We start from the raw sequence: 25990 nt of genomic DNA, 5'->3' as shown, positions 1-25990 counted from the left end.
AAGGGTTTAGGAATTCCAGCTCAAGAGTAGCCATCCCCCCTTTTTCAAGGGAATTGGGTCCAAGGATTACCAGAAGATCTGCATGAGGATGACCTTAGGGAAAAAATAAGGAGAGTGTTTAACCCAATAATGGACATGTCAGTCTTGGCCTGTGTACTCTCTCAATTTTCAAAGGATCTAAGACGGACACCAGGATTAGCATCAGACATCCCTAGAGATGGGATCGTCCGTTTTCACCATTATGATATAGGGAGAGAATTTGTAAAAAATTGCGGGAAAACCCTTCGGAGAATCGAACTTGCAGGTTTCCACGGACATTGCACCTGAAACTAGTGAGAAGATAGGTGAAACCTTTATTGGATCAGATGAGGGGTTCCTAAAATGTTCGATTTGATGGAAGGATGGAAAGTTGGCAAGGTTAAGATTTCAAGAAGAACTCAGTAACTTTTGTGAAAAGCTGGATCTGCGGAATGTGGACATTGAGGGATGGTCAGAGGGGTAAAACAAAAATGTAAGGTTGAGAAAAGAGAAGTGGCAGCCAATTAATAAAAAGAAAAAATAGATGGAGTTTGAGATGGGGGGGAAATAGGTGACAGATGTTGGGGTGAGTGGAAAGAAGGGGGGCATTAAATTTTGTTCCATCCCCCCCCCCATCCACTCTCTCCCCCCCCCCCTTTTTTTTTTTCCCTCTTCCGTCTCCTGCTGCTCCTCCTCTCTTCCCCCTCTTTTAGTATTCTTAGTGAGTTGATGAGGAATTAGTAAAACAGAGAGGGCGGTGTGTCAGGAGGCTAAATAGCTTGAGAACTGGGGGTAAGATCAGGTGCACATGTTGAGTTGTACCCCGAAATAGGAATCAGTGGGAGAATCTCACATCAGATGCTAGGACAATGTGCAGGCCTGTGTTTTTTTTTTTTGTTTTTTTTTAGCAGTAGGTTAGGGGGGGGGGGAGGGAGGACTAGTGGAGGGAAGGGGGTGGGACGGGATAGATGGGGTAGAGGTAGAGGTCCATAATTTGAGCTGTACATATATCTCTCTTCCTTTGAATAGAAATGTAGAATGAAAAAAGATACATCAAATGGCTAGGAGTAGGATTAATGTCATGACCTATAATGTGAAAGGTTTAAATTCTCCCATTAAAAAGGCATAAGACTTCAAGAAATCCACCAATATTCTATAGATGTAGTGTTCTTACAAGAGACACATTTAACATATGAAGCTGTTATATTCGAGGCACTATCCAATCTGGTACTATGTAGACTCACCAATAAGGAGGGCTAAGGGAGTAGCGATTGGGTTTTCAAGGAGGGTAGGCGTTGATGTAGAGAGGGAATTGGTAGACCCAAAAGGCCGGATTTTATGTGAAAGAGGGAAAATGCAGGGACAAAATTATACATTGGTCAACATCTATTGTCCAAATCAAAATCCAGGTGTTTTTGCAGAGAGTGCTGGGAAAAATTATGGACTTTAACCACTTCCAGACCGGACACTTTTACCCCATTCCTGACCAGGGCAATTTTCAGCTTTTAGCGCTATCACACTTTGAATGACAATTGCGCGGTCATGCAACACTGTACCCAAATGAATTTTTTACCATTTTTTGAGATAGATAAAGCTTTATTTTGGTGGTATTTATTCACCACTGGGATTTGTATTTTTTTTGCTATGTAAATGAAATGTCCAAAAATTTAGAAAAAAAGTGTTTTTTTTATAAAATTTTGAAAATAAATAATATTTCATCATAAATCTTAGTCAAAATTTATTCCGTTATCTTTAGTAAAAAAAAAAAAAATCCAAATTAGTTTATAAGCAAACATTATAATTTTTAAACATTTTTTTACATTTTTATTTTATTATATTATTTTTTTTTACATACTGTCACCCTAGCAGTACAGTGTCACCATGGTGACACTGTACTACTTGTGAGGGGTGATGAAGATTTTTTTTTTTTTTTTACACCGATTGCTTTTACACCCATATAGGATGTAAAAGCAATCATTTCTCTTTCTCTCTGTGTGCATTCATGCACTCATTGAGAAGAACTGAGTGAGCTGTGATTGGTCACAGCTTGTCACATGGTACAAGGCTTTTGTGAATAGCCTTGTACCATGTGACCTCTGATCATTCACAGATTTCACACATAGTAAGCAATGATGTCAGAAGTGACATCTTGCTTACTACTTTGCATGTGATCACTGATTGGCCAATCAGTGATCACATGATCGGGACCTCGTACAGAGGACCCGTCCGACGATCGGCGTTTCACTGTGTCCGGAGGACACAGCGGGCACCGGATCGCGGTGCTGCGCGCTCCCAGGGAGCGCGCACAAGCAGGGTGTGGGGAGGCAGTTTATAGACGGCCACCCGACCCTGCAGTGCCACCGTCCGGCCGTTTATATACAACGGCCGGTCGGGAAGTGGTTAAGAAGGGTAGTCTTATTCTGGTTGGAGATTTTAATTTATGTTTGGATACATCTTCAAATGCGCCGAGAGGAAGGAGAGAAAAAAAAAAAAATTAAGATGTTAAAAAAAGAGGTTACATCAAAGTCAATTGATAGATACATGGAGGGTGAAACATCCCAGATAAAGATTATACCTTCTCTCTAGCGCATAGATTTTACTCACGTTTAGGATTTCCTGGTTAAATCTAATATAGAAGTTATGTCTCAGATCATGCACTTGTTACAGTGAGACTACAAGTAGGAGGGGAATAAGAGGGCTATGTGGAGACTAAATGGGATGCTTATACAGGATCCTGGAATAGAGGAAATATAGGGGAAGAAGAAAAAAAAAAAAAAAAAAAAAAGAAAAAAAAAAGGCATGGACGTCCATGGAAGACAACAGTGGTGGATGATCGCAGGATCCTCTCTATGGTAAAGAAAAACCCATTCACAACATCCGGACAAGTGAAGGACACTCTTCAAGAGGTGGGCATATCATTGTCAAAGTCTACAATCAAGAGAAGACTTCACGAGAGCAAATACAGAGGGTTCACCACAAACTGCAAACCATTCATAAACCTGAATAGAAAAGCAAGATTAGACTTTGTCAACAAAGCCAGACCAGTTCTGGAAAAGCATTCTTTGGACGGATGAAATTAAGATTAATCTGTACCAGAATGACGGGAAGAAAGGAAAAAAAAAAAAAAAAAAGGCTGGCAACAGCTCATGGTGCAAAGCACATATCATTTGTAAAACATGGCGGAGGTAGTGTGATGGCATGGGCATGCATGGCTTCCAGTGCCACTGGGTCATTGGTGTTTATTGATGATGTGACAGAAGACCCCGGATGAATTCTGCAGTGTTTAGATATATACCGTCAGCCCCGATTTAGCCAAATGCAGCAAAGTTGATTGGACGGCGCTTCACAGTACAGATGGACAATGATCCAAAACACATTGCAAAAGCAACCCAGGAGCTTTTGAAGGAAAAGAAGGGGACTATTCTGCAACGGTCAAGTCAATCCCCTGATCTCAACCCAATTGCATTTCACTTGCTGAAGGCAGAAACAATTGAGTACTGACATGATACTTTTTTTAGTTGCACTAACATACAATTTTGAGGACAAGCTTTTGGGGTATGTCCCCTTCTTCAAGGTCCAAGCAGTACTACACAGCAAAACTAAAAAGGCAGAAAGACCCACAAAGAGCTGAAGACAGCTGCAGTTAGAGTCTGGCAAAGCATCAGAAAGGAGGAAACCCAGTCTTTGGTAACGTCCATGGGTTCCAGACTTAAGGCAGTCATCGCCAGTAAATGAATCTCAACAAAATATTAAAAATGAACATTTTATTTATGATTATATTCATTTGTCAAATTACTTTTGGTCCCTTGAAAGGGGAGATGGCTACTCTTAAGAGCTGTAATTCCTAAACCCTTCCTCTAATTTGGATGTACCCTCAAATTAAACCTGAGAGTGTGCACTTTCGGCCCATATCCATTATATAATAGCTTGAATAGGTTTTGGTAAATACCTGACAAGATAAAAAAAAAAAAAAAATCTAAAAAATTGTGCCTGTGTCCAAATATATATGGAGACTGACACTGACACGGACACACACAAACAAAGGGTGTTCCACCAAAAAGTGGAAGCTCCGCTTATCTGCCTTCCCCCCCTCCACTGTCACATTTGGCATCTTTGACAGTGCGCAGTAGGAAACCGGCTGTGAAGCTGCAAGGCTTCACTGCTGGTTTCCCTTAGACGGGATGGTGGCTCCAGCACCCGACTGAAGAATTGGCCTGGGATGAGGACACTGCTGGATGCCTGGACAGTAAGTATTTGTAGCTGCTGACTTCATTTATTTGGCGGTGGGTAAGGGGCCAGAACTCCTAACACGCTCTCTCAAATCTCTTGGGTTTTGACAAAACAACATTCCAGAGGACTCTGTAAGAGCAGCCTGACCAGAACCATTACACTCCACTTAATACATTTCATTGAACCTCCAACCAATCTCTTTAAGAACACTGAGGCTGGATTCACAGTGCTCCATGTGCATACAGCATAACAGGCTATGTTAATGGGCTCATATAGCTCCCATTTCAGTTTAAACTGTCTAAACCACCCACGCAGGAAGTTTGCTGCATCAACAAATGGACAAGTGTGAATATGCTCTTACATATCTTTTTGTACTTCAGCATCATCAAAGCGGCGACCAATAAGGCGTTTTGTAGCATACAATGTGTTGTTGGGATTTGTCACTGCCTGTCTCTTGGCTGGCATTCCAACTAGTCGTTCCCCATCTGCTGAAAAGGCAACAACAGAAGGGGTTGTTCTTGCACCTTCTGAGTTTTCAAGGACCTGAAAAAGGAAATAAGTTAAGAAAGCTGGTCAGCCAAATTAAGCAGGACTCCTGTATGATCAACATCTTCCATATAATTTAGATGCAAGAATAAAAATAAATAAATAAAAAAAAGTTACTATAGCAGGTTCTTACACGACATATTTAGCTCCTGGTTCAGTAGAATTGTTAACATGCTACATTGCCAGTATATTATTTTGAAGGGATGTTGTGAATATTTGCATTCATAGCTTATTGGAGAAGGAAAAAAAAAGACGAAGGAAAAAAAAAAAAAAAAAAAAAGTGATGAAGGAAAAAAGACAGAGGAAAGAAGACAGAAGGTTCGGGAGTTCAGGTCATCTGAGTTGCGATGACATCACTTGCGCATGTGCGCGGGAGTCCCGGGCCACATCATGGTGCCCTGAAGGAATAGCATGGGTCTGCCGTTTCTTCAGAGTGCATGCACCGGCTCTCAAAAAAGGAGAACTTCTTCATTCATTTTACCTATAGGCAAGATTTTAAGCTTACTTGTAGTTAAAAGAAAAAAAAATAAAAAATTATAATCCTACACCCACAGTTGATCCAGAAGAAGGCAACACCCCCCCCCCCCAGAAAAGCATGCTGGGGAACAAATTCCTTTCTGATCCCCCGAGAGGCAATCGGATATTCGCTGGATCAACTTTACCTATAAAATGTTAGTAACCAGTTATATTTTGTGTATTCAAGAAATAATCCACTTCAAGTCCAGACACTTTCAACCCCTTCCTGTTCAGGCCAATTTTCAGTGCTATCACACTTTGAATGACAATTGCGCGGTTATGCAACACTGTACCCATATGAATTGTTTAGCATTTTTTGAGACAGATAAAACTTTATTTTGGTGGTATTTATTCACCATTGGGAATTTTATTTTTTTGCGCGATATAAAATGAAAGTCCTAACATTTTGAAAAAAAAAAAAAAAAAAAAAAAAAAACAACGTTTTGCTTATAAATAATCTTTCTTCATAAATCTTGGCCAAAATGTATTCAGCTATCTTTTTAGTAAAAAAAAAAAAAAAAAAAAAAAAATTAGTTTATAACCAAAAAAATCATATACGGTCACCCTAGCAGTACATAGTGACACTATACTACTTGTGGCGGGTGATGATTTTTTTAAATTTTTTTTTGTACACCGATTGCTTTTACACCCATAAAGGCTGTAAAAGCAATACTTTCTCCTCTCTGGCTGCATTCTTGCAGCCATTGAGAAATACTGTGAGAGCTTTGATTGGTCAGTTTGTCACATGGTACAAGGCTGTTGTGAATAGCCTTGTACCATGTGACCTCTGATCATTCACAGATTTCACAAGTAATAAGCAATGTCAGGAAGTGACATCTTGCTTACTACTACTGGCCAATCAGTGATCACATGATCGGGACCTCACACAGAGGTCCTGTACAGCGATCGGTGTTCTGGAGGACACAGCGGGCACTGTATCGCGGTTCTGCGCACTCTCAGGGAGCATGCACAGGCAGTGAATGTGGGGGGCCATTTATAAACGGCCACCCGCTTCGGCACTGCTCCCGTCCGGCCACTTATCTACATGGGCCGGACAGGAAGTGGTTAAAGCAATCCACTGAGCTGGCCAGAGCCAACTCTTGAGGGAGTCTATTCCACATTTTCACAGCTCTTACTGTGAAGAAACCCTTCAGTATTTGGAGATTAAATTTCTCTTCCTCCAGACGTAAAGAGTGCCCCCTTGTCCTCTGTGATGACCTCAGGGTGAATATCACTGCCCCCCCCCCCCCCTTAACTCCCTTTTTTTTTTTTTTTTTTTACACTAGTAATGGTGGCGATCAGCAACTTACTGTGGGACTGTGGTGGGCATTCTGACACTGGAGGGGGGGGGGGGGTACTAACACTGACACTGTACTAATGACACTGGGCAGGAAGGGTTTAACATCTGGAGAGATCAAAGCGTTGACTGTGTGCGCTGTATGTGATTTACTAGGGGGACAAGCAGCTTTGTATTGCTCTGCTGTGCAGGAGCAATACAAAGCAGCCTATTCGTGCTGAAAGGGGAGAGATCTGTATTTACATACAGTCCTCTCCCCTTGTCAGCTCCGACGATCGCCAAGTCTCGGACAAGAATTGGCAGCCGGGACCTGGTGATTGACATGCCGAAGAGCCAATAGCTACATAGACGGTCTGGAGATACTGTGGACAGGGGATGAAACAAGCTTGAAGAGCTCCCTGGAAAATCCCAATAATAATAAATAATGAGAAAAACAATACGTTTGACATGGAATTTAAAAAGAAGATTAACATTCTAGAGTTAGAGGAGACTAGCAGGGAAGGGAATGAACGCAAGACAAACATTTTAAAAAGGTAGCAGACAAGTAAAGTTACATACCGGTTGACAGCTGCCATCATGCTCCGTGGCTTAATATACCCAAGGGGCAATTAGACAGGTTAAGGTGGAAATGTACTGAATGATTTTGATGCACAAGCAGCACTCACTGGTGACAGATTCACAAGTAAAGGATTTGACAGATTTATAGAACAAAAAATTAAAGATGCGGAAATAAAGATAAAAGAAAACAAGAGGATGAGATATTTAATGTGCCCATTATAGTAGATTATATTATCCAACATAAGAAAATCGAAAGTATCTTTAGCAAACACTGCGGTATTTAAAAAACAAAACAAAACAAAACAAAACAAAAAAAACATTTGAGCCAAATCCTACCCGTGCACCCTACTCACCTATCCTAGAGCTCCAACTTTGAGAGAAAGTTGTTAAGAATGTAGTGGATCCACAGACACATTTAAGAAAATAAATATTCTTTGAGGGCAAATGTTTTTACCTTTAAAAGAAAAAGGTTTTGCTTGTACAAGAACTAAATGGAAATATGGGAGGAAGAAAGATATTTATTTCAATTACTGGGAAGAAATACACCATTAAAGATTTCATCTCCAGCACAACAAAGGGGGCAGTATATGTTTTTCAATGTCCATGCGCCAAACAGTATGTGGGGAGGACAAAAAGCCCCTTTGGAAAAGTCTTAAAGAACATGTACAGAACATTAACAAGGAGTATACGCAACAGTGTCTACAGGCACTTTGCCTTCTATCATAATAAGGATCCATCTTTCCTACAATTTTGGGGGATTGAAAGTTACAAACACTGGAGAGGAAGCAATAAGATACGAGTCCTGCGCAAGAGTGAATCAAGATGGATTTATGAGCTCTATACTTTGACCCCCTCAGGACTGAACATAGATTTTGACAGCAGCCATTTTAATACAAATTATTAAAGTGAATAGGGGTTAGTTAGCACGATTTATCCTATTCATATTTTGCATTTCCATATATTTTCTTTTTTAAATAATTTTAGCTCATCAATATATGTATATTGTTTTTATATATTTATCCTTTATAGATGTGTATATTCCAGTATGGAGCTTTAGTATAGTCAATTCACCTCATTTAACTTGCCCTCCAGAGGATTTACCCCCCTTCCTGACCAGGCCATTTTTTGCGATACGGTGCTGCGTTACTTTAACTGACAATTGCACGGTCATGCAATGCTGTACCCAAATGAAATTTACGTCTCCCCCCCCCTAAATAGAGCTTTCTTTTGGTGGCATTTGATCACCTGTGCAGTTTTTATTTTTGTGCTATAAACAAAAAAAAAAAAAAAAAAAGAATTGAGAAAACAAAGTAAATTTTTTTTACTTTTTGCTATTAAATGTCCAGTAAAATTTATTTTTTATTTATTTTTTTAAACCAAATTTTGTCATAAATTTAGGCCAAAAAGCATTTAGAGACAAACACTGCTGCTCAGAAGGCAACATGTGAACCAGTAGAGGGGGAGGGGCCTGAACATGGCGCCAATAGGCAGCATGTAATAGGAGTTCCGGGCACACACCTAGCCATGTGGGAGACCCTGACGTAATGTCGATTCCCTTCCCAACTTATCCCATGCTTGCTGACGCTTGTATAAGAAGCTTTCCTGGTGCGTTTCCGAGGGTGAAAGAGAGCCTACCTCCCTGAGCGGAGGTGGATGGGTCCCGAGCCCTACAGGAGTGAAGTGGTGGATGCCGGGAGCAGTCAGGTGATTGCCACGGGGAACCCTGGGAGAAGCAGTCGAGGAGAGGAGGACCAGAGCAGACACACAGAGATGCAGAGGCAGATCCCCCTTTCTTTTTTTTTTTTCCCCATACACAACATCTAAGCAACCCAAAAAAGGAACAGGAGGAAGGAAGGAAAAAACTAAGGTACCTCACGGAGAAGGGAGTGAAAAGCTGAGGTGGCCACGGGGGAGCAGAGTGTTGGAGGTGGTGATTCCTGAAGCACGTGATTACTAGAGGTGGAAATTGACATGGAAAAGACTTTCTAGTGGGCTAAGGGTAAAAAGTCTTATGGAGGAGGAGGTAGGAGGAAAAAGGAGAGTAAGTGAAGAGAAGGAAAGCAATGGGGCGGGGGTCACCCTGCGTTTAAAGAAGAATGGAGAGAGGAGAGGAGGAGAAACGATGAGAAAAAAAAAAAAGGAGAACGTTGGAGAAGGATTTTGAAGGTGATGATATTAGAGACCAGGAAAGGCTAATATGTAAATAGTGAAGATGTTTGCAAAATTACAGCAATCTATAAAGAAAGATATGGCAGTTCTACATGATTTGCGTCAGGTGTTACTGCGAGTAGACGAAACTGAAGGAAAACTGGACAAACATGTTAAAGCGATAAATTGGAAGCGCAAATGGATGAGATGCGATGGGAACAAAAGGAAATTATATAAAGATGGAGGATCAAGAAAATAGAGATAGAAGGAATAACCTGAGGATTTTGGGATTGCCGGAAATACCCCATGAAGATTTAATGAATATAATTAAGAGTGTTCAATCCAATAATGGATAAGCCAGAAACAGAGCAATTGAAAATTGATAGAATACACAGGATTAAATTGGCCGCAAGGAAGGACAGTGGAAACCCCTAGGGATGTGCTTGTACGATTTCATTATTATGAAGATAAAGAATATAACTGGAAGAAAGTGAGAAGGTTTCCAGCAATAAATTATGGAGAAACAAGCTTGCAAGTTTACTCCGACATAGCACCGGAAACTTCAGCAAGGAGAACATTGGAGGCCATTACTGGAGCAGATGCGGGGAAAAAAAAATGTTAGCTATAACCAGGGTGGATTTGATTTAAATCAAACGGATTTAAATCATGAGTCAGTAAGGCTTGATTTAAATCAGTTTTCTACATAAAGACTAATTCTTGCTGGTATAACTTTAATATGCAAGTAGATGAAGATTTTTAGAACAACTTTTCATATTAGTTTTTTTATCCCCAGTTTAATAGGTTAATCATTCACATTTGGACAACTTTTCTGTTGTACTTGGGAAGGAGAAAAATAATCATTACCTTAACAATAGATTTATTCAACTGAAACAATAACATTACAGCATATGTTATTTGCTTAAACAAACATCCATGTTTGTTAACTAATTTGGCTAAACAAAATATATATATATTTTAAGAAAAACTTAGACGGTCAGCCCCTTCCTCCTCACAATTAGTTTCACTTTCTTCTTGTGCAGATCTATTCCACTCCAAACAATCAGAAAAATATTGTTTCTATTCTATTCACTGAACTTCTTGAAACTTAGCACTGAAGGGGTTGATTCTGTATTCATAGGTTTGTAGAAGTTAGGATTAAGGTCTTTCTTAACTCTGTTCATGTTATAACATTTTTGCTGTGAAGAAGAGGCATGTGATCTCCGCTGAGTCAAATTCAGTTTTGAGAACTGCAAAAGTAAACCAAGCATCTGTGATAATATCTTGTAGGCAGAGAAACTGCCCAATAATCTTACAAAAACCTCTGGAAGAGCATAACATTGTGAATGGATTAATGGAATTTATTTACCAAAAAAATTAAACATATACAGCCTTATTCTACATAAATAAAAAACTAATCTTTATTTCATGATGGAATAACCTTTGGATGGTAATATATTTTCCTCAAAAAGCATTTTATTTAAAAAAAATCTGATTTAAAATTAAAAAAAAAGCCGATTTAAATTTAATTTTTTTTTAAAAAAATTGATTTTTATCCACCCTGGCTAGAACTGGGGGTTTCCAGCCTGTCAAGTGGGTTGGAAGAATGGATGTTCCGTTAAATTGAGATTTCCAGAAGAGTTATGGGTTTTTTTGTGAGAGATTAGAACTGCAGATACTGGATATTCCAGAATGGTCAGAAGGAAAGCCTGGACTTAGAAACAGAGAACTGGAGATTAGTCCCCAAGAAGAAGTTGTAACAGAATTAAGAAAAGAGAAAGGGAAAATAAGAAGATTATGTACTTGAGAGACTTTAAAGATGGGACTTTTTTTTTCCCCCCTCTTACCTTTTCCCCCTCTTCCCTGATGAAGTTCGCGATGGAGGAGGGGGGAGCGAGCCTGCAGAGAGGAATAAGGTGATAATTGAAAGGTGCAAGCAGGTGTGAGGAATGGAAAGGGGGGAAAAGGAGTAAAGAGAGGAATAGAGGAGGGTAAAAAGAGAAATGTAGTAAATAAGGCGAAGGCCTAGAATGTCCATCATACTCCCAAGTGAGGTGGAGGTATGGGAGGCGTGTGTGCTCAGAATCTCACTCCGAAAGCAGAATTGTCAGTGGGATTAGAGCCACTACCGATTTCAAAGGCTAGAAATGGGCCTAAAAGGTTTTAAGATTAGAGGGGAGTGGCAATGAGATTCAAGGGGAGGGAGGGAAGTGGGATGAAGGGGTGGGGAAGGAGGGCAAGAAAGAATCCCTTTGAAGAGAACTTCTTGCTACAAATCAGTTACAGTATATGGGTACTCTCCTAGATCTGAATAGTGGGAAGAAAAAAAAAAAAAAAAAAAAAAAAGGGATGCGGAAGGATGAATTCAGTTAATTTTCTGACCTACAATGTGAAAAGGTTGAATACTCCGTGTAAAAGACACAAGATTCTGAGGGAAATTTATCAAAGTTCTATTGAAGTAATATTTTTTTTTTACAAGAGATGCATATATCTCATGATACAAATGAGAAGTTATACTCAAAACATTATACACACACACACACACACAAACACACACACACAAACACACACACGCAGCTCGTAAACATTAGAATATTGTGCAAAAGTTCATTTATTTCAGTACTGCAACTTAAAAAAGGTGAAACTAATATATGAGAGAGACTCATTACATGCAAAGCAAGATAGTTCAAGCCGTGATTTGTCATAATTGTGATGATTATGGTTTACAGCTCATGAAAACCCCAAATCCACAATCTCAGAAAATTAGAATATTACATGCAATCAATAAAACAAGGATTGTACATAGAATATCGGACCTCTGAAAAGTATAAGCATGCATATGTACTCAGTACTTGGTTTGGGCCCCTTTTGCAGCAATTACTGCCTCAATGCGGCGTGGCATGGAAGCTATCAGCCTGTGGCACTGCTGAGGTGTTCTGGAAGACCAGGATGCTTCAATAGCGGCCTTCAGCTCTTCTGCATTGTTCCGTCTCATGTCTCATCTTTCTCTTGGCAATGCCCCATATTCTCTATGGGGTTCAAGTCAGGTGAGTTTGCTGGCCAATCAAGCACAGTAATCCCACGGTCATTGAACCAGGTTTTGGTGCTTTTGGCAGTGTGGGCGGGTGCCAAGTCCTGCTGGAAAATGAAGTCAGCATCCCCATAAAGCTCATCTGCGGAAGCATGAAGCACTCCAAAATCTCCTGGTAGATGGCTGCATTGACCCTGGACTTAATGAAGCACAGTGGACCAACACCAGCAGATGACATGGCTCCCCAAATCAACACAGACTGTGGATACTTCACGTTGGACTTCAAGCATCTTGCAGTGTGTGCCTCTCCATTCTTCCGCCATACTCTGGTTCCTTGGTTTCCAAATGAGATGCAAAAGTTGCTCTCATCAGAAAAGAGGACTTTGGACCCCTGAGCAACAGACCAGGTCTGTTTTCCTTTAGCCCAGGTAAGACGCTTCTGACGTTGTGTTGTTCAGGAGCGGCTTGACAAGAGGAATACGACATTTGAAGCCCATGTCCAGGATCAGTTTGTGTGTGGTGGCTCTTGATGCACTGACTCCAGTCTCAGTCCACCCTTTGTGAAAGTCCCTAACACTTTTGAATGGCCTTTTCCTGACAATCCTCTCAAGGCTGCTGTCATCCCTGCTGCTTGTCCACCTTTTTCATCCACACTTTTTCCTTCCACATAACTTTCTATTAATGTGCTTTGATACAGCACTTTGGGAACACCAACAGATATTCTAAGAACTTTTTTCATTTCATATTTTATTTAGCTGGGTTTTTCTGTTTCTTATACAATATTTAATATTTTCTTGTTTTTTTTTTTAATAATGCTAGTAGTCTTTTTTTTTTTTTTGGGAGCATGGCCAGGGACGTAGACGTTTAAAATATATTAACTAAAAATGGTAGAAAAACTGCCCTTGGTGCTCAGCATCTAACAAAAATCTAAATCAAAACTCCTACAGCTGTCTTCACAAACCGTACACAATACCAGTGCTGAATTAAAAGGAATACAAATGTTGCCCCGTATTACTAAATTTGATGTGTTAGTTATATGTATCACAATACAAAGGATCATTATTACATTTTTTGGAATGTGTGTCCCAACATCATAAATACACAAAAATAATGGGGGAAAAAAATAAAAAAAAAAGAGTGTGACACCATTATTCCACAGTGAAACCAATAAAGAAAAAATATCAATTTAGAAAATTGATAAAACAGATTCTGATGGAAGTCCACCACCTATATGTAAATGTTCAAATAAAATAAGTAGTTCTGTGTAGAAGGGTTCCACCATCATTGCAAATCTTGCCATATGTTTTCACTCATGAATGACAACAAACAGCCTTGTGAGTTTTACACCGACACCAATTGCAGCCTCTTACCAAGAGAGAAGATTCAAAATTATAGAAGGTCTTATAGCAGACTGTAGGCAGTAATCATCGATCACCAGCCTTGGAACCATATGGCATATCACAGCAACAGGTTGTTCAATGGCACTCAAGAACTCCAGGGTATATCAGCAGGGATTTACTGTTTGCATCTTCATTCCCCCATGTACATTAAGCCATGTAAGGGATAAGCAAGCATTCCATAGTACAACCTGCAGGTTTAGTGTAATAAAGATCATGCATCTACTCACATAGGGATTAAATTGCATGGTTTAATGTACATGGCAGAGCAGAGGTGAGGACCATGAATCCCTGCTTTATGATTGTTTTTGTGTGTCACTTTGGAATAGTGGTGTCACCCTCTGAGGTTGTGTGTGTGTGTGTGTGTGTGTGTGTGTGTGTGTGTGTGTGTGTGTGTGGGGGGTGCCTGGTTGTAGTAATATTATGATTCTTTGTATTGGGATACATATAGCCAACTGATTTTATAACAGTGCCACATTTGTATTCCATTTGAGATATAGTGCTCGTTACACCGAGCATGGCCAGGGACCTAGGGCTGGTTCAAACCACAAAGATGCAAACTATATGCATGTGACAGCACAGTGGTTTAGTGGTTAGCACTTCTACTTAGCAGCACTAGGGTTGCTGGTTTAAAACTCAACCATGGCGCTACCTGCATGGAGTTTGCATGTTCTCGCTGTGCGGGTTTTCTCCTATCCTCCAAAGACATTCTGGTAGTTTTGTCCCTTTTCTAAATTGTCCCTAGTATATGAATGTGAGTTAGGGACTTTAGATTGTAAACTCCTTGAAGGCAGGGCCTGATGTGAAGTACAATATTTATGTAAAGTGCTGTGTAAATTGATGGTGCTAAAAGTACCTGATTAAAAAAATCATGTTTTTATGTGTGTTTTTTGCAATCTGATACACTTAAGGGTTTCACAATGTAAACAAAAGAGCAGATATTACAAATAAAGTTTATGTGTGTGTAGGGAACTGTAATCCCAGGTAAGCACGTGTTGGCGATTTTGCTGGGAAGAAATTTATTTTTTGTCTGTCCATTGGGTTCCCCTTCAAATCCATGACAGACTGAAGGGCCCATGCTCATTTGGTACATGTTGGCTATGTTCTTTTCATTCTGCAGTCATTGGGGAATCACTGAGTAACTGGTTGTTATGATGCAAGCAAGCGCCATCTAACAACCAACAGAATTTACAGGCAATAAATGCATGTCACTGCATTTAGGTGTCTGGCCATGTTCCAGTGTAGGTTCATGCTGAACATATTCATCATGTTTTGTGCAGCTCATCATGGTGAGCTGTACAAAAATACGCTGTTTTTTTTTTTTTTTTTTTTAAAGCACTGAGCATGCCCAGGGACATTTCACATTTTCTGTTGTACACTGTACAGGTACATATGCTCAGATACTATGGTACCATTGTACTACTCTGATAAAACTATTTAAAAAAAAAAAAAAAGAAAAGGATTTAGGGTTTTTTTTTTTTATACCCGGATATATATCCCATAGTTAGCAGACCAACTTTCGTAGACTAAATATACACTGTTTTGGGTTTTTTATACCCCAAAAATGTAGAATACATTTGGCCTAAAATGTATTAAACTATTAAAATTAATAAACTACACCCTGTTCCAAATTATTATGCAAATTCTATTTAAGTGCCACAAAGATTAAATATTTTGTTTTTCAGTTTAGCTCATGGATGGCATTGTGTCTCAGGGCTCTTTTGATCACTGAAAACAATCTCGGATACCTGTGATAATTAGATTGGCAGGTGAGCCCAATTTAAGAAAAACTACTAAAGGAGGGTGTTCCACATTATTAAGATGGGCACCATTTTCAAGCAATATGGGGAAGAAAAAAGATCTCTCTGCTGCCGAAGAGAGTGAAATAGTTCAATGCCTTGGACGAGGTATGAAAACATTAGATATTTCACGAAAACTTAAGCGTGAACATCGCACTATTAAGAGATTTGTGGCTGGTTCAGAGCACAGATGGGTTTGTGCAGATAAAGGCACATTGAGGAAGATTTCTGCCAGATCCATGCATCGGATCAAGAGCAGCTGCTAAAATACCATTACATAGCAGCAAACAGATATTTGAAGCTGCTGGTGCCTCTGGACTCCCACGGACATCAAGGTGTAGAGTCCTCCAGAGTCTTGCAACTGTGCATAAACCTTCTATTCGGCCACCATTAACCAATGCTCACAAGCAGAAACGGCTGCATTGGGCAGAAAAATACATGAAGATTAATTTTCAAAAAGTCCTGTTCACTGATGAGTGCCGTGCAACCCTGGATGGTCCAGATGGATGGAGTAGTGGGTGGTTGGTGGACGGCCACCCTGTTCCAACAAGGCTGCGATGTCAGCAAGGCGGTGGTGGAGTCATGTTTTGGCCCGGAATCATGGGAACAGAGCTGGTCGGCCCCTTTAGGGTCCCCGAAGGTGTAAAGATGACCTCTGCAAAGTATGTGGAGTTTATGACTGACCACTTTCTTCCCTGGTACAGAAGGAAGAACTACAGTCAGGTCCATAAATATTGGTACATCAACACAATTCTAACATTTTTGGCTCTATACACCACCACAATGGATTTGAAATGAAACAAACAAGATGTGCTTTAACTGCAGACTGTCAGCTTTAATTTGAGGGTATTTGCATCCAAATCAGGTGAACGGTGTTGGAATTTCAACAGTTTGCATATGTGCCTCCCCCTTCTTAAGGGACCAAAAGTAATGGGACAGAATAATAATCATAAATCAAACTTTCACTTTTTTATACTTGGTTGCTAATCCTTTGCAGTCAATTACAGCCTGAAGTCTGGAACGCAGCGACATCACCAGACGCTGGGTTTCATCCCTGGTGATGCTCTGCCAGGCCTCTACTGCAACTGTCATCAGTTCCTGCTTGTTCTTGGGGCATTTTCCCTTCAGCAAGTGAAATGCATGCTCAATCGGATTCAGGCCAGGTGATTGACTTGGCCATTGCATAACATTCCACTTCTTTCCCTTAAACTCTTTGGTTGCTTTTGCAGTATGCTTTAGGTCATTGTCCATCTGCACTGTGAAGCGGCGTCCAATGAGTTCTGAAGCATTTGGCTGAATATGAGCAGATAATATTGCCCGAAACACTTCAGAATTCATCCTGCTGCTTCTGTCAGCAGTCACATCATCAATAATTACAAGAGAACCAGTTCCATTGGCAGCCATACATGCCCACGCCATGACACTACCACCACCATGCTTCACTGATGAGGTTGTATGCATAGGATCATGAGCAGTTCCTTTCCTTCTCCATACTCTTACTCACATCACTCTGGTACAAGTTGATCTTGGTCTCATCTGTCCATAGGATGTTGTTCAAGAACTGTGAAGGCTTTTTTAGATGTCGTTTGGCAAACTCTAATCTGGCCTTCCTGTTTTTGAGGCTCACCAATGGTTTACATCTTGTGGTGAACCCTCTGTATTCACTCTGGTGAAGTCTTCTCTTGATTGTTGACTTTGACACACATACACCTACCTCCTGGAGAGTGTTCTTGATCTGGCCAGCTGTTGTGAAGGGCGTTTTCTTCACCAGGGAAAGAATTCTTCGGTCATCCACCACAGTTGTTTTCCGTGGTCTTCCGGGTCTTTTGGTGTTGCTGAGCTCACCGGTGCGTTCCTTCTTTTTAAGAATGTTCCAAACAGTTGTTTTGGCCACACCTAATGTTTTTGCTATCTCTCTGATGGGTTTGTTTTGTTTTTTCAGCCTAATGATGGCTTGCTTCACTGATAGTGACAGCTCTTTGGATCTCATCTTGAGTTGACAGCAACAGATTCCAAATGCAAATAGTACACTTGAAATTAACTCTGGACCTTTTATCTGCTCATTGTAATTGGGATAATGAGAGAATAACACACACCTGGCCATGGAACAGCTGAGAAGCCAATTGTCCCATTACTTTTGGTCCCTTAAGAAGTGGGAGGCACATATGCAAACTGTTGTAATTCCTACACCGTTCACCTGATTTGGATGTAAATACCCTCAAATTAAAGCTGACAGTCTGCAGTTAAAGCACATCTTGTTTGTTTCATTTCAAATCCATTGTGGTGGTGTATAGAGCCAAAAATGTTGGAATTGTGTTGATGTCCCAATATTTATGGACCTGACTGTTTTCCGTAATAAAATCATCTTCATACATGACAATGCACCATCTCATGCTGCAAAGAATATCTCTCCATCAATGGCTGCTATGGGGATAAACAGGAGAGAAAGTCATGGTGTGGCCTCCATCCTCCCCTGACCTCAATCCTATTGAGAACTCTTGGAGCATCCTCAAGCAAAAGATCGATGAGGGTAGGAGGCAGTTTACATCCAAGCAGCAGCTCTGGGAAGCTATTCTGACATCTTGCAAACAAATTCAAGCAGAAACTATCCAAAAACTCACAAGTTCAATGGATGCAAGACTTGTGAAGCTATCAAATAAGGGGTCCTAGGTTAAAATGTAACGTGACCGGTTAAAATTTTTAAAACAGTTAAAATGTTGTTAAAAGTTTGATTGAAATAGCTTTTGATTTCAGTAAATATGCTGCAAACACAACAAATGACAATTTTTAGTTCTTTACAACCTATAAAGTGTTTTGAAACTTACAGGGCGTAATAATTTGGAACAGTGCATTGTAAGTTTTTTATGTTTAAAAAAAATACTATTAGGTTTGTTCAATAAAATTGGAATAGTACTCTTAATAGTTGAGAACATGAGAATTATGCTGTTATTTACATCAATTATTTAGGTAAATGAGAAAAATATAATTTGCATAATAATTTGGAACAGGGTATATATAAAATTTACACAAACTTTTTTTTCTCAAATTTTCAATATTTTTTCATTTACATAGTAAAAAATTAAACCCAGTGGTGATAATACCAAAGTAAAGCTTTTCTTGTGTGAAAAAAAAAAAAAAAAAATTCACTGGGGTACAGTGTTGCATGACTGTACAATTGTCAAAGTGCAACAATGCTGAAAACTGCCCTGGATTGGAAGGGATAATGTGTGGGAACTTGAAGTGGTTAATGAAAATTATTATTAATTGTGTCTTGGTTTAGTAACTAAAAAAGATACTGCATATGTTCGAGTTAAAATTAACAAAGGATATGGTGCCTTTGATCACCCATCAATCCGGTATGCAAGGGTTGGTTCACCAAGTAGTAAGCCCAACAGCCAAAATTTGCTTTTATCAGTTTAGATTTGCCATTCTCAACCAGGTTCTGTGGAAGCCTGGAATTCCTCTAAAGCAGGGGTGTCCAAACTTTTTTCAAAAAGGGCCAGATTGGATGAAGTGAACATGGTGGAGGGCCGAACATTTTTCCGAACATTCTTTGAACCATTACAATTAAATGCAAATAAATTATTTTATGCCAAGTTAATTGCAAACGACATACTTTTCATTTCATAACATTAAGATCAACTGACAGCTGAGTTTTTACAATGTATTTTAAATAAATTAAAAAAAAAAAAAACTTACCTGCACTAATGTGAAGGGTGAAAAAAGGTAGCTGGAGCTGAAGTCTCTGCTCGGCAGCCGGGAGGGGAAGAGAAACACACTTCACGCTGGAAGCCCGGCCCTGACGTCACCGCCCTCTGTTGCACCCAGCGCGGCGCAGTCACGCATGCGCACTGCTCTCAAGCAGAAGACTGTCTGCCACAGAAGGGAGGGCCGTGCGACAGCCGCATTTACACAGACCAGGGAGAACGTGCCATAGTCAGGCATGCGCACTGCCCTCTGCTCTCAAGCAGAAGACTGTCTGCCATAGAAGGGAGGGCTGTGGGAGGGCCACCTTACACAGAGCAGGGAGGGCTGGTTGAGGGCCGTATTAAACCGACCCCCGGGCCGGACTTTGGACATGCCTGCTCTAAAGGAATCTAGGGGTTCCTTGACCTCTGGCCAACTGACCTACCATTTGATGGTGGTCTGCACAGTTTCAGGGCCAGCGTCACACCAATGATCTTTTTAACCATCTGTAGGGATGGAATTCTAAGTACTACGGTGTGCGTTCTTCCCGCTGACAACCAAGGAAAGAGGTATTTATCCCAATGGCCCCAGAAGACTTTGTTTTTAGCAGGTGTTCCCTTGAGACCTGAAAACTACAAGGGTTCATCCAGGGTAATCACAACTGCTGGCTGCCTAAATTTTCCACCTGTCTCAGTTGATTTTTTAAAAATTTAACTTTCATCGAGCCAGGTAGTCAGGGCCTCTCAAAGATTTAAATTTTGGCTGATTTAGTAGGATTCTGCTGGATTTGAATAATATACAGTGAATATAAAAAAGACAAATCATTTCAGAAGTTTTTCCACCTTTAATGTAACCTGTAAACTAACAAAAAACTGAAATCTTTTTTAGGTGAAAAATACAAAACAAAAAAACACAAACTAAAATGAATATGGTTGCATAAGCATGTACACTCTTAAAACAAATACTTTGTTGAAGCACCTTTTGATTTTATTACAGCACACAGTCTTTTTGGGGATGAGTCGATCAGCATGGCACATCTTGACTTGGCACTATTTACCCACTCTTCCTTGTAAAAACACTCCAAATCTGTCAGATTGCGAGGGCATCTCCTGTGCACAGCCCTCTTCAGATCACCCCACAGATTTTCAATTGGATTCAGGTCTGGGCTCTAGCTGGGCCAGTCCAAAACTTTAATTATCTGGTGAAGCCATTCATTTGTTGTTTGGATGCATGCTTTGGGTCGTTGTCATGCTCATCTGACCACACTTTCAACCAATTGTTTGTTTGCTTGGGGATGGTGGTCCCAGCTGCCTGGAGATCATTGACAAGATCCTCACATGTAGTTCTGGGATGATTCCTCACTGTTCTTATAATCACTGACACTCCATGAGGTGAGATCTTGAATGGTGCACTAGACCTAGGGAGACTGACAGTTGTTGTGTTTCTTCCATTTGCGAATGATTCTCACCAAGCTGCTTGGCGATAGTTTGGTAGTCTAGTCCAGCCTTGTGTAGGTCTACAATCTTGTCCCTGACATCCTTGGACAGCTCTTTGGGCTTTGTCATGGTGGACAGTTTGGAATCTGATTGTTTGATTGCTCCTGTGGACAGGTGTCTTTTATACAGGTAACAAAATGAGATTAGCAGCACTCCCTTTAAGAGGCTGCTTCTAATCTCAGCTTGTTACCCGTATGAAAGACACCTGGTAGCCAGAAATCCTGCTGAATGATAGGGGATCAAATACTTATTTCCCTCATGAACATGCAAAAATCAGTGCATAATTTGTTAGACATGCATATCTTTTGAATTTTGTGTTGCTATCCTGTGTTACAATACACCTACCATTCGATTTTTAGACTGATCATTTCTTTGGGAGTGGGCAAACATTCAAAATCAGCAGGGGATCAAATACTTATTTCCTTCACTGTACCACAACAGCCAGTACTTGCCAGATATTCCTGCTGCTCCTCTAATGTTGTTGTAGGTCTCTTGGCAGCCTCCCAGACCAGTTTTCTGATCTTTTCAACAATTTTGGAGGGATGTCCAGTTCTTGGTAATGTCACTGTTGCGCCATATTTTCTCCACTTGATGACTGTCTTCCATGGTATATCTAATGCCTTGGAAATTCTTTTGTACCCTTCTCCTGACTATCTTTTAAACAATGAGATCCCTCTGATGCCTCCCTCAGACGCTCTCTGTGGACCATGGCTTTTGCTGTAGGATGCGACTAAGAAAATGTCAGGACAGACCTACTAGAACAGCTGAACTTTATTTGGGGTTAACCAGAGGCACTTTAAATGATGGCAGGTGTGTACTGACTATTTATCATCATGATTTTGAATGCGATTGCTTAATCCTTGACACAGATACATCCCCAGTTGCATTTTTCTGCAACCACATTATTTTAGTTTTGTATGTCCCCCCTCCAAAAAAAAAAAAAAATTCAATTGAGTTGTACGGTTTACAGTTCACATAGGTGGAAAAAGTTCTGAAATGATTTATCTTTGTCTCATTTTTTTACATCACAAAAACCTGACATTTTAAACAGGGGTGCGTAGACTTTTTAAAGCCACTGCAAGGCCAAGTTAAACCCAACAGACCATTTTGTGCTTGTGTATTGCAAGACCCCTGTATGAAATCCTTACATCTCTTTATTAAATTGCTTCAATTCTTTGACCCACTTATGTGCAATTCAAGTCTGACTTCTCTTGCTCCATGATAATTTCATATTGGTGATTCATAGTACTTGAGTGGAACTTGCCCCTAGATACAGGTGTAACATGTTATGAAAGCTGAACATATCCTTTCAAGTGGTTGTAAACTTCAGACATGAAATATGAACAAAGCATATCCCTCTATTTGTGTACTTGTCTCAATTAAAGACCACAAATTGTCATTTCTGTCTGCCACTTCGCTCCTCTGAATAAATTACTTCTGCAAGTTTTCTTGATACCATGAGAAAAATGGTGACAGTGAGGAGCCTCCAGCGGACTGACAGCTTCAGCTCTGTTCCTGTAAGTTGTGTGTGTCCTTTCCCTCCAAACGGCTATCAGAAATCTTCTCACTGAACTCTGCAGAGTGCGACTTCAGCTCTCTGCCCTTTTTTTCTAAATTCTCAGACAAGCTTTATAAATTCTGGACTTTGAACGGATACGGAGAAGAGGGCTGCAAATAAACAGGTACGACATTTGTAGTGTATTGGTTTCACCTCTGTATCACCTGAGGCCAGTCACTTCACCGTGCATATGCAAGGGTTTACAACCACTTTAGCCACTTGCCGCCCAGCCACTGTAGAAATACGCGAGGCGCGCCACCGCCCTACCTGCACCGCCGATCCCGGCCGCGGGTGTCAGTCGCCGGGTCACGGCCGGTCAGTACCGGCCGTGTCCCGACGATTAGTGGCAATCACTTACAGAGAGCAGGGCTGCAGTAGCTCTACTTTGTCAGTTCCCTGACAGCTCTTGACACGCTGATCAGGAGAGAAGAGTTTCTCTCCCGATCAGCATGTCCCCGTGCAGTACACACCCCCTGCCCCCTAGTAAAAACACTCACCTCACACAGTTAACCCTTTCAGTGAATAAAAAAGTTAACCCCTTCCTCCCCACTGCCATTAGTACAGTGTCAGTGTTTTGTTTTTTTTGCACTGATCACTGTATTGGTGTCACTGGGGATGTCAGTGACCCCAAGTCAGTTCGCCCCCAGTGTCAGAATGTCTGCCTCAGTCCAGCAATCCTGCCATAAGTCACTGATCGCCGCCATTATTAGTATAAAAAAAATAAAAAAATCCGAATATCTTTCCCGCCATTTGTAAACGCTATAACTTTCACGAAAACCAATTAATTTACACGTATTGGGTTTTTTTTTTTTTGGCAAAGACATGTCGCAGAATGCATTTTGGCCGAAATTTATGACTAAATTTGATTTTTAAATTTTTTTTTACTGGACATGTTTTATAGCAAAAAGTCCAAAATATTGTTTTTTTTCTCAAAATGGTCAGCCTTTTTTTTTTTTTTTTAATAACACAAAAAATAAAAAAACCGCACAGGCGATCAAATACCACCGAAAGAAAGCTCTATTTGTGTGAAAAAAGGACAAATTTAATTTATGTACCGTATTGCATGACCGCGCAATTGTCCGTTAAACTAGTGCAGTGCTGTATAGCAAAAAATATGGCGTAAATTGCAGTATCTATACCATAGTTTGTAGACGCTATAACTTTCACCCAAAGCAATCAATATACACTAATACCAAAAATATACCAATATACCAAAAACATGTAGCAGAATACATTTTGGCTTAAATTTATAACTAACTTTGAGTTTACTATATATTTTTTTTATAGCTGAAAGTAAAAAATATATTTTTCTTCAAAATTTTGGAGTTTTTTTGTTTATAGTGTGAAAAATAAAAAGCACACAGGTGATCAAATACCACCAAAAGAAAGCTCTATTTGTGTTAAAAAAAAAAAAAAAGACATAAATTTCATTTGGGTGGAGCATTGCATGACCGCGCAATTATCAGTTGAATTAGTGCAGCGCCGAGTAGCAAAAAGAGGCCTGGTCATTAAGGGGGGTAAATCCTCAGGAGGGCAAGTGGTTAAGGCAGATAAAAAAAAAAAAAAAAAAAAAAAAAAAAAAAAAAAAACTGGCAACTAATATTTCAGAAATTTAGCAACAGCATCCTTCTTTATTTCTCTTTGCTTAGTTTTAGAACACCTTTTATGTAAATCAGGCAACATCTGTTAGTCATCACAAATTACTACTGATGCACTGATTGCATGTGAGCCTGTAGCTCAAGCGTCAAAAGCAACATCGCATGGCTAAACTTACCTTTGCCTGCTTTCCCTCCATAACAGCAACACATGAATTTGTGGTACCCAGGTCTATCCCAATGACTGCTCCCTTAATGGTTTCAGAACTAAAAAAAAGCAAAGAATTTGTAATTTCAGATTTACTTATGACATTTTGTTTTAACAAAAGCTAGAGCAAAAATTTTTAAATGTGTTAAATCATAGTAACAGTAAATAAATTTACAGGTTATGAAAGCCAATACCTAGGGATGCACCGATACCCCCTTTTTTTTTTTTTTTTTTTTATAGTCGAGTACAGATACTTTCAGTTAAGTATTCACCAATTCCAAGTACCAATTCTTTGTGGTGAGATTTGCATCAATACAGAATATATGGACACAAATTGCACCACAAAGAATAACATGCGATTTGAACAAAAATGTAATTCCTGTCCAAATCGCATGTGGTTTCCCCACTGCTCCTGTTGAACCCACACAGAGTGGTGCGCGAAACCTCCTTGCACTGATCCCATACTATCACGGAAGGAAAACTGGGGGATTCTGTGACAGTATGCAGTAGGTGCGAGCAGGTTTCCCACACCGCTCCTGTGGAAACTCGGGCTATGACAAGCCTGGATTCACACAGGAGCAGTGGGGAAACTGCATGCGATTTGGACAAAAATCGCATTCATGTGCAAATCGCAGGCTATTCTTTGTGGTGCAGTTTGTATCCATACATTTCGTGTTGATGCAAATTGCACAGCAAAGTATCGGTTTTAGTTATGAGGAGCACTTTCACGAGTATTCATGAAAATACTCGGTATTGGTGCATCCCTAGCAATACCTTTGTAGCCAGTTAAAAGAGAAGGCTTCAGTAACTTTGCAAGTCATGTAAGATTAACAGCAACAGTGTCATTAAAAGAAAAAAAAAAAAAAAAAAAAAAGTCTGTTTATTACAAAAAGCTACCTTGACCTCCAGTTCAAGTTGCCTGTCTGGACAGACGACAGTCAGGAGAAAACTCTCAGGTTTCCCCCTTAACCAGTGATCACAGTGCAATATTGTTACTTAGTAACAAAGTCACCAGATGAAAGGCTACAACTGGGGACTGTTAGATATTTGTGAACACAGCCACAAACTGATCAGGCACCAGGATTTACATATTTGTATCATTTCTAAATCAGTCCAGGAAATACTGTAGATGTGGACCCTGAATGATGACGTGAAGATAGTGTAGTACTTCTGGAGTGAAGGCGCTGCAAGATAAAGTACTATAATTTCTGCAGGCTAAATACCTGTTAGCATTACACCAAATTACTTAGCATACATACACTGATGTGGGTTGACAGTTGTTGGTACCTGCTAGCGCCTATGATCCACTACATGCTCCCTGCTGTTCCATCAGGTTGCTGACTCATTGGAACTCTACTGTACAAGACAAGGTCTTTTAACACGGGTTTTTATATATTGACCTTGTTCTGGACATACAGTCAGGTCCATAAATATTGGGACATCGACACAATTCTAACATTTTTGGCTCTATACACAACCACAATGGATTTGAAAGATTTGAAATGAAACAAACAAGATGTGCTTTAACTGCAGACTGTCAGCTTTAATTTGAGGGTATTTACATCCAAATCAGGTGAACGGTGTAGGAATTACAACAGTTTGCATATGTGCCTCCCCCACTTGTTAAGGGACCAAAAGTAATGGGACAGAATAATAATCATAAATCAAACTTTCACTTTTTAATACTTGGTTGCTAATCCTTTGCAGTCAATTACAGCCTGAAGTCTAGAACACAGACATCACCAGACTCTGGGTTTCATCCCTGGTGATGCTCTGCCAGGCCTCTACTGCAACTGTCTTCAGTTCCTGCTTGTTCTTGGGGCATTTTCCCTTCAGTTTTGTCTTCAGCAAGTGAAATGCATGCTCAATCGGATTCAGGTCAGGTGACTGACTTGGCCATCATTCCACT

At 40.1% G+C, this 25990-nt stretch overlaps 1 protein-coding gene across 1 annotated transcript in view; it reads right to left on the bottom strand.

Moving 5' to 3' along the window:
- HSPA9 (heat shock protein family A (Hsp70) member 9) overlaps positions 1-25990 on the bottom strand; it is a 113384-nt gene that overhangs the window by 66594 nt on the left and 20800 nt on the right. The window contains exons 3-4 of the mRNA XM_089686643.1: positions 24053-24140; positions 4610-4791 (exon numbers count right to left, since the gene is read on the bottom strand). Coding sequence (XP_089542769.1) covers positions 4610-4791; positions 24053-24140 — 270 coding nt within the window. The remainder of the gene's footprint in view (positions 1-4609; positions 4792-24052; positions 24141-25990) is intronic.

The sequence above is a fragment of the Staurois parvus genome, unplaced genomic scaffold (assembly GCF_062004578.1).
Source record: "Staurois parvus isolate SC_StPar_1 unplaced genomic scaffold, SC_StPar_1.0 ptg000403l, whole genome shotgun sequence".
Taxonomy (NCBI): domain Eukaryota; kingdom Metazoa; phylum Chordata; class Amphibia; order Anura; family Ranidae; genus Staurois; species Staurois parvus.
The sequence above is the reverse complement of the archived record's forward strand: the minus strand, read 5'-3'. Positions and strand labels throughout refer to the sequence as shown.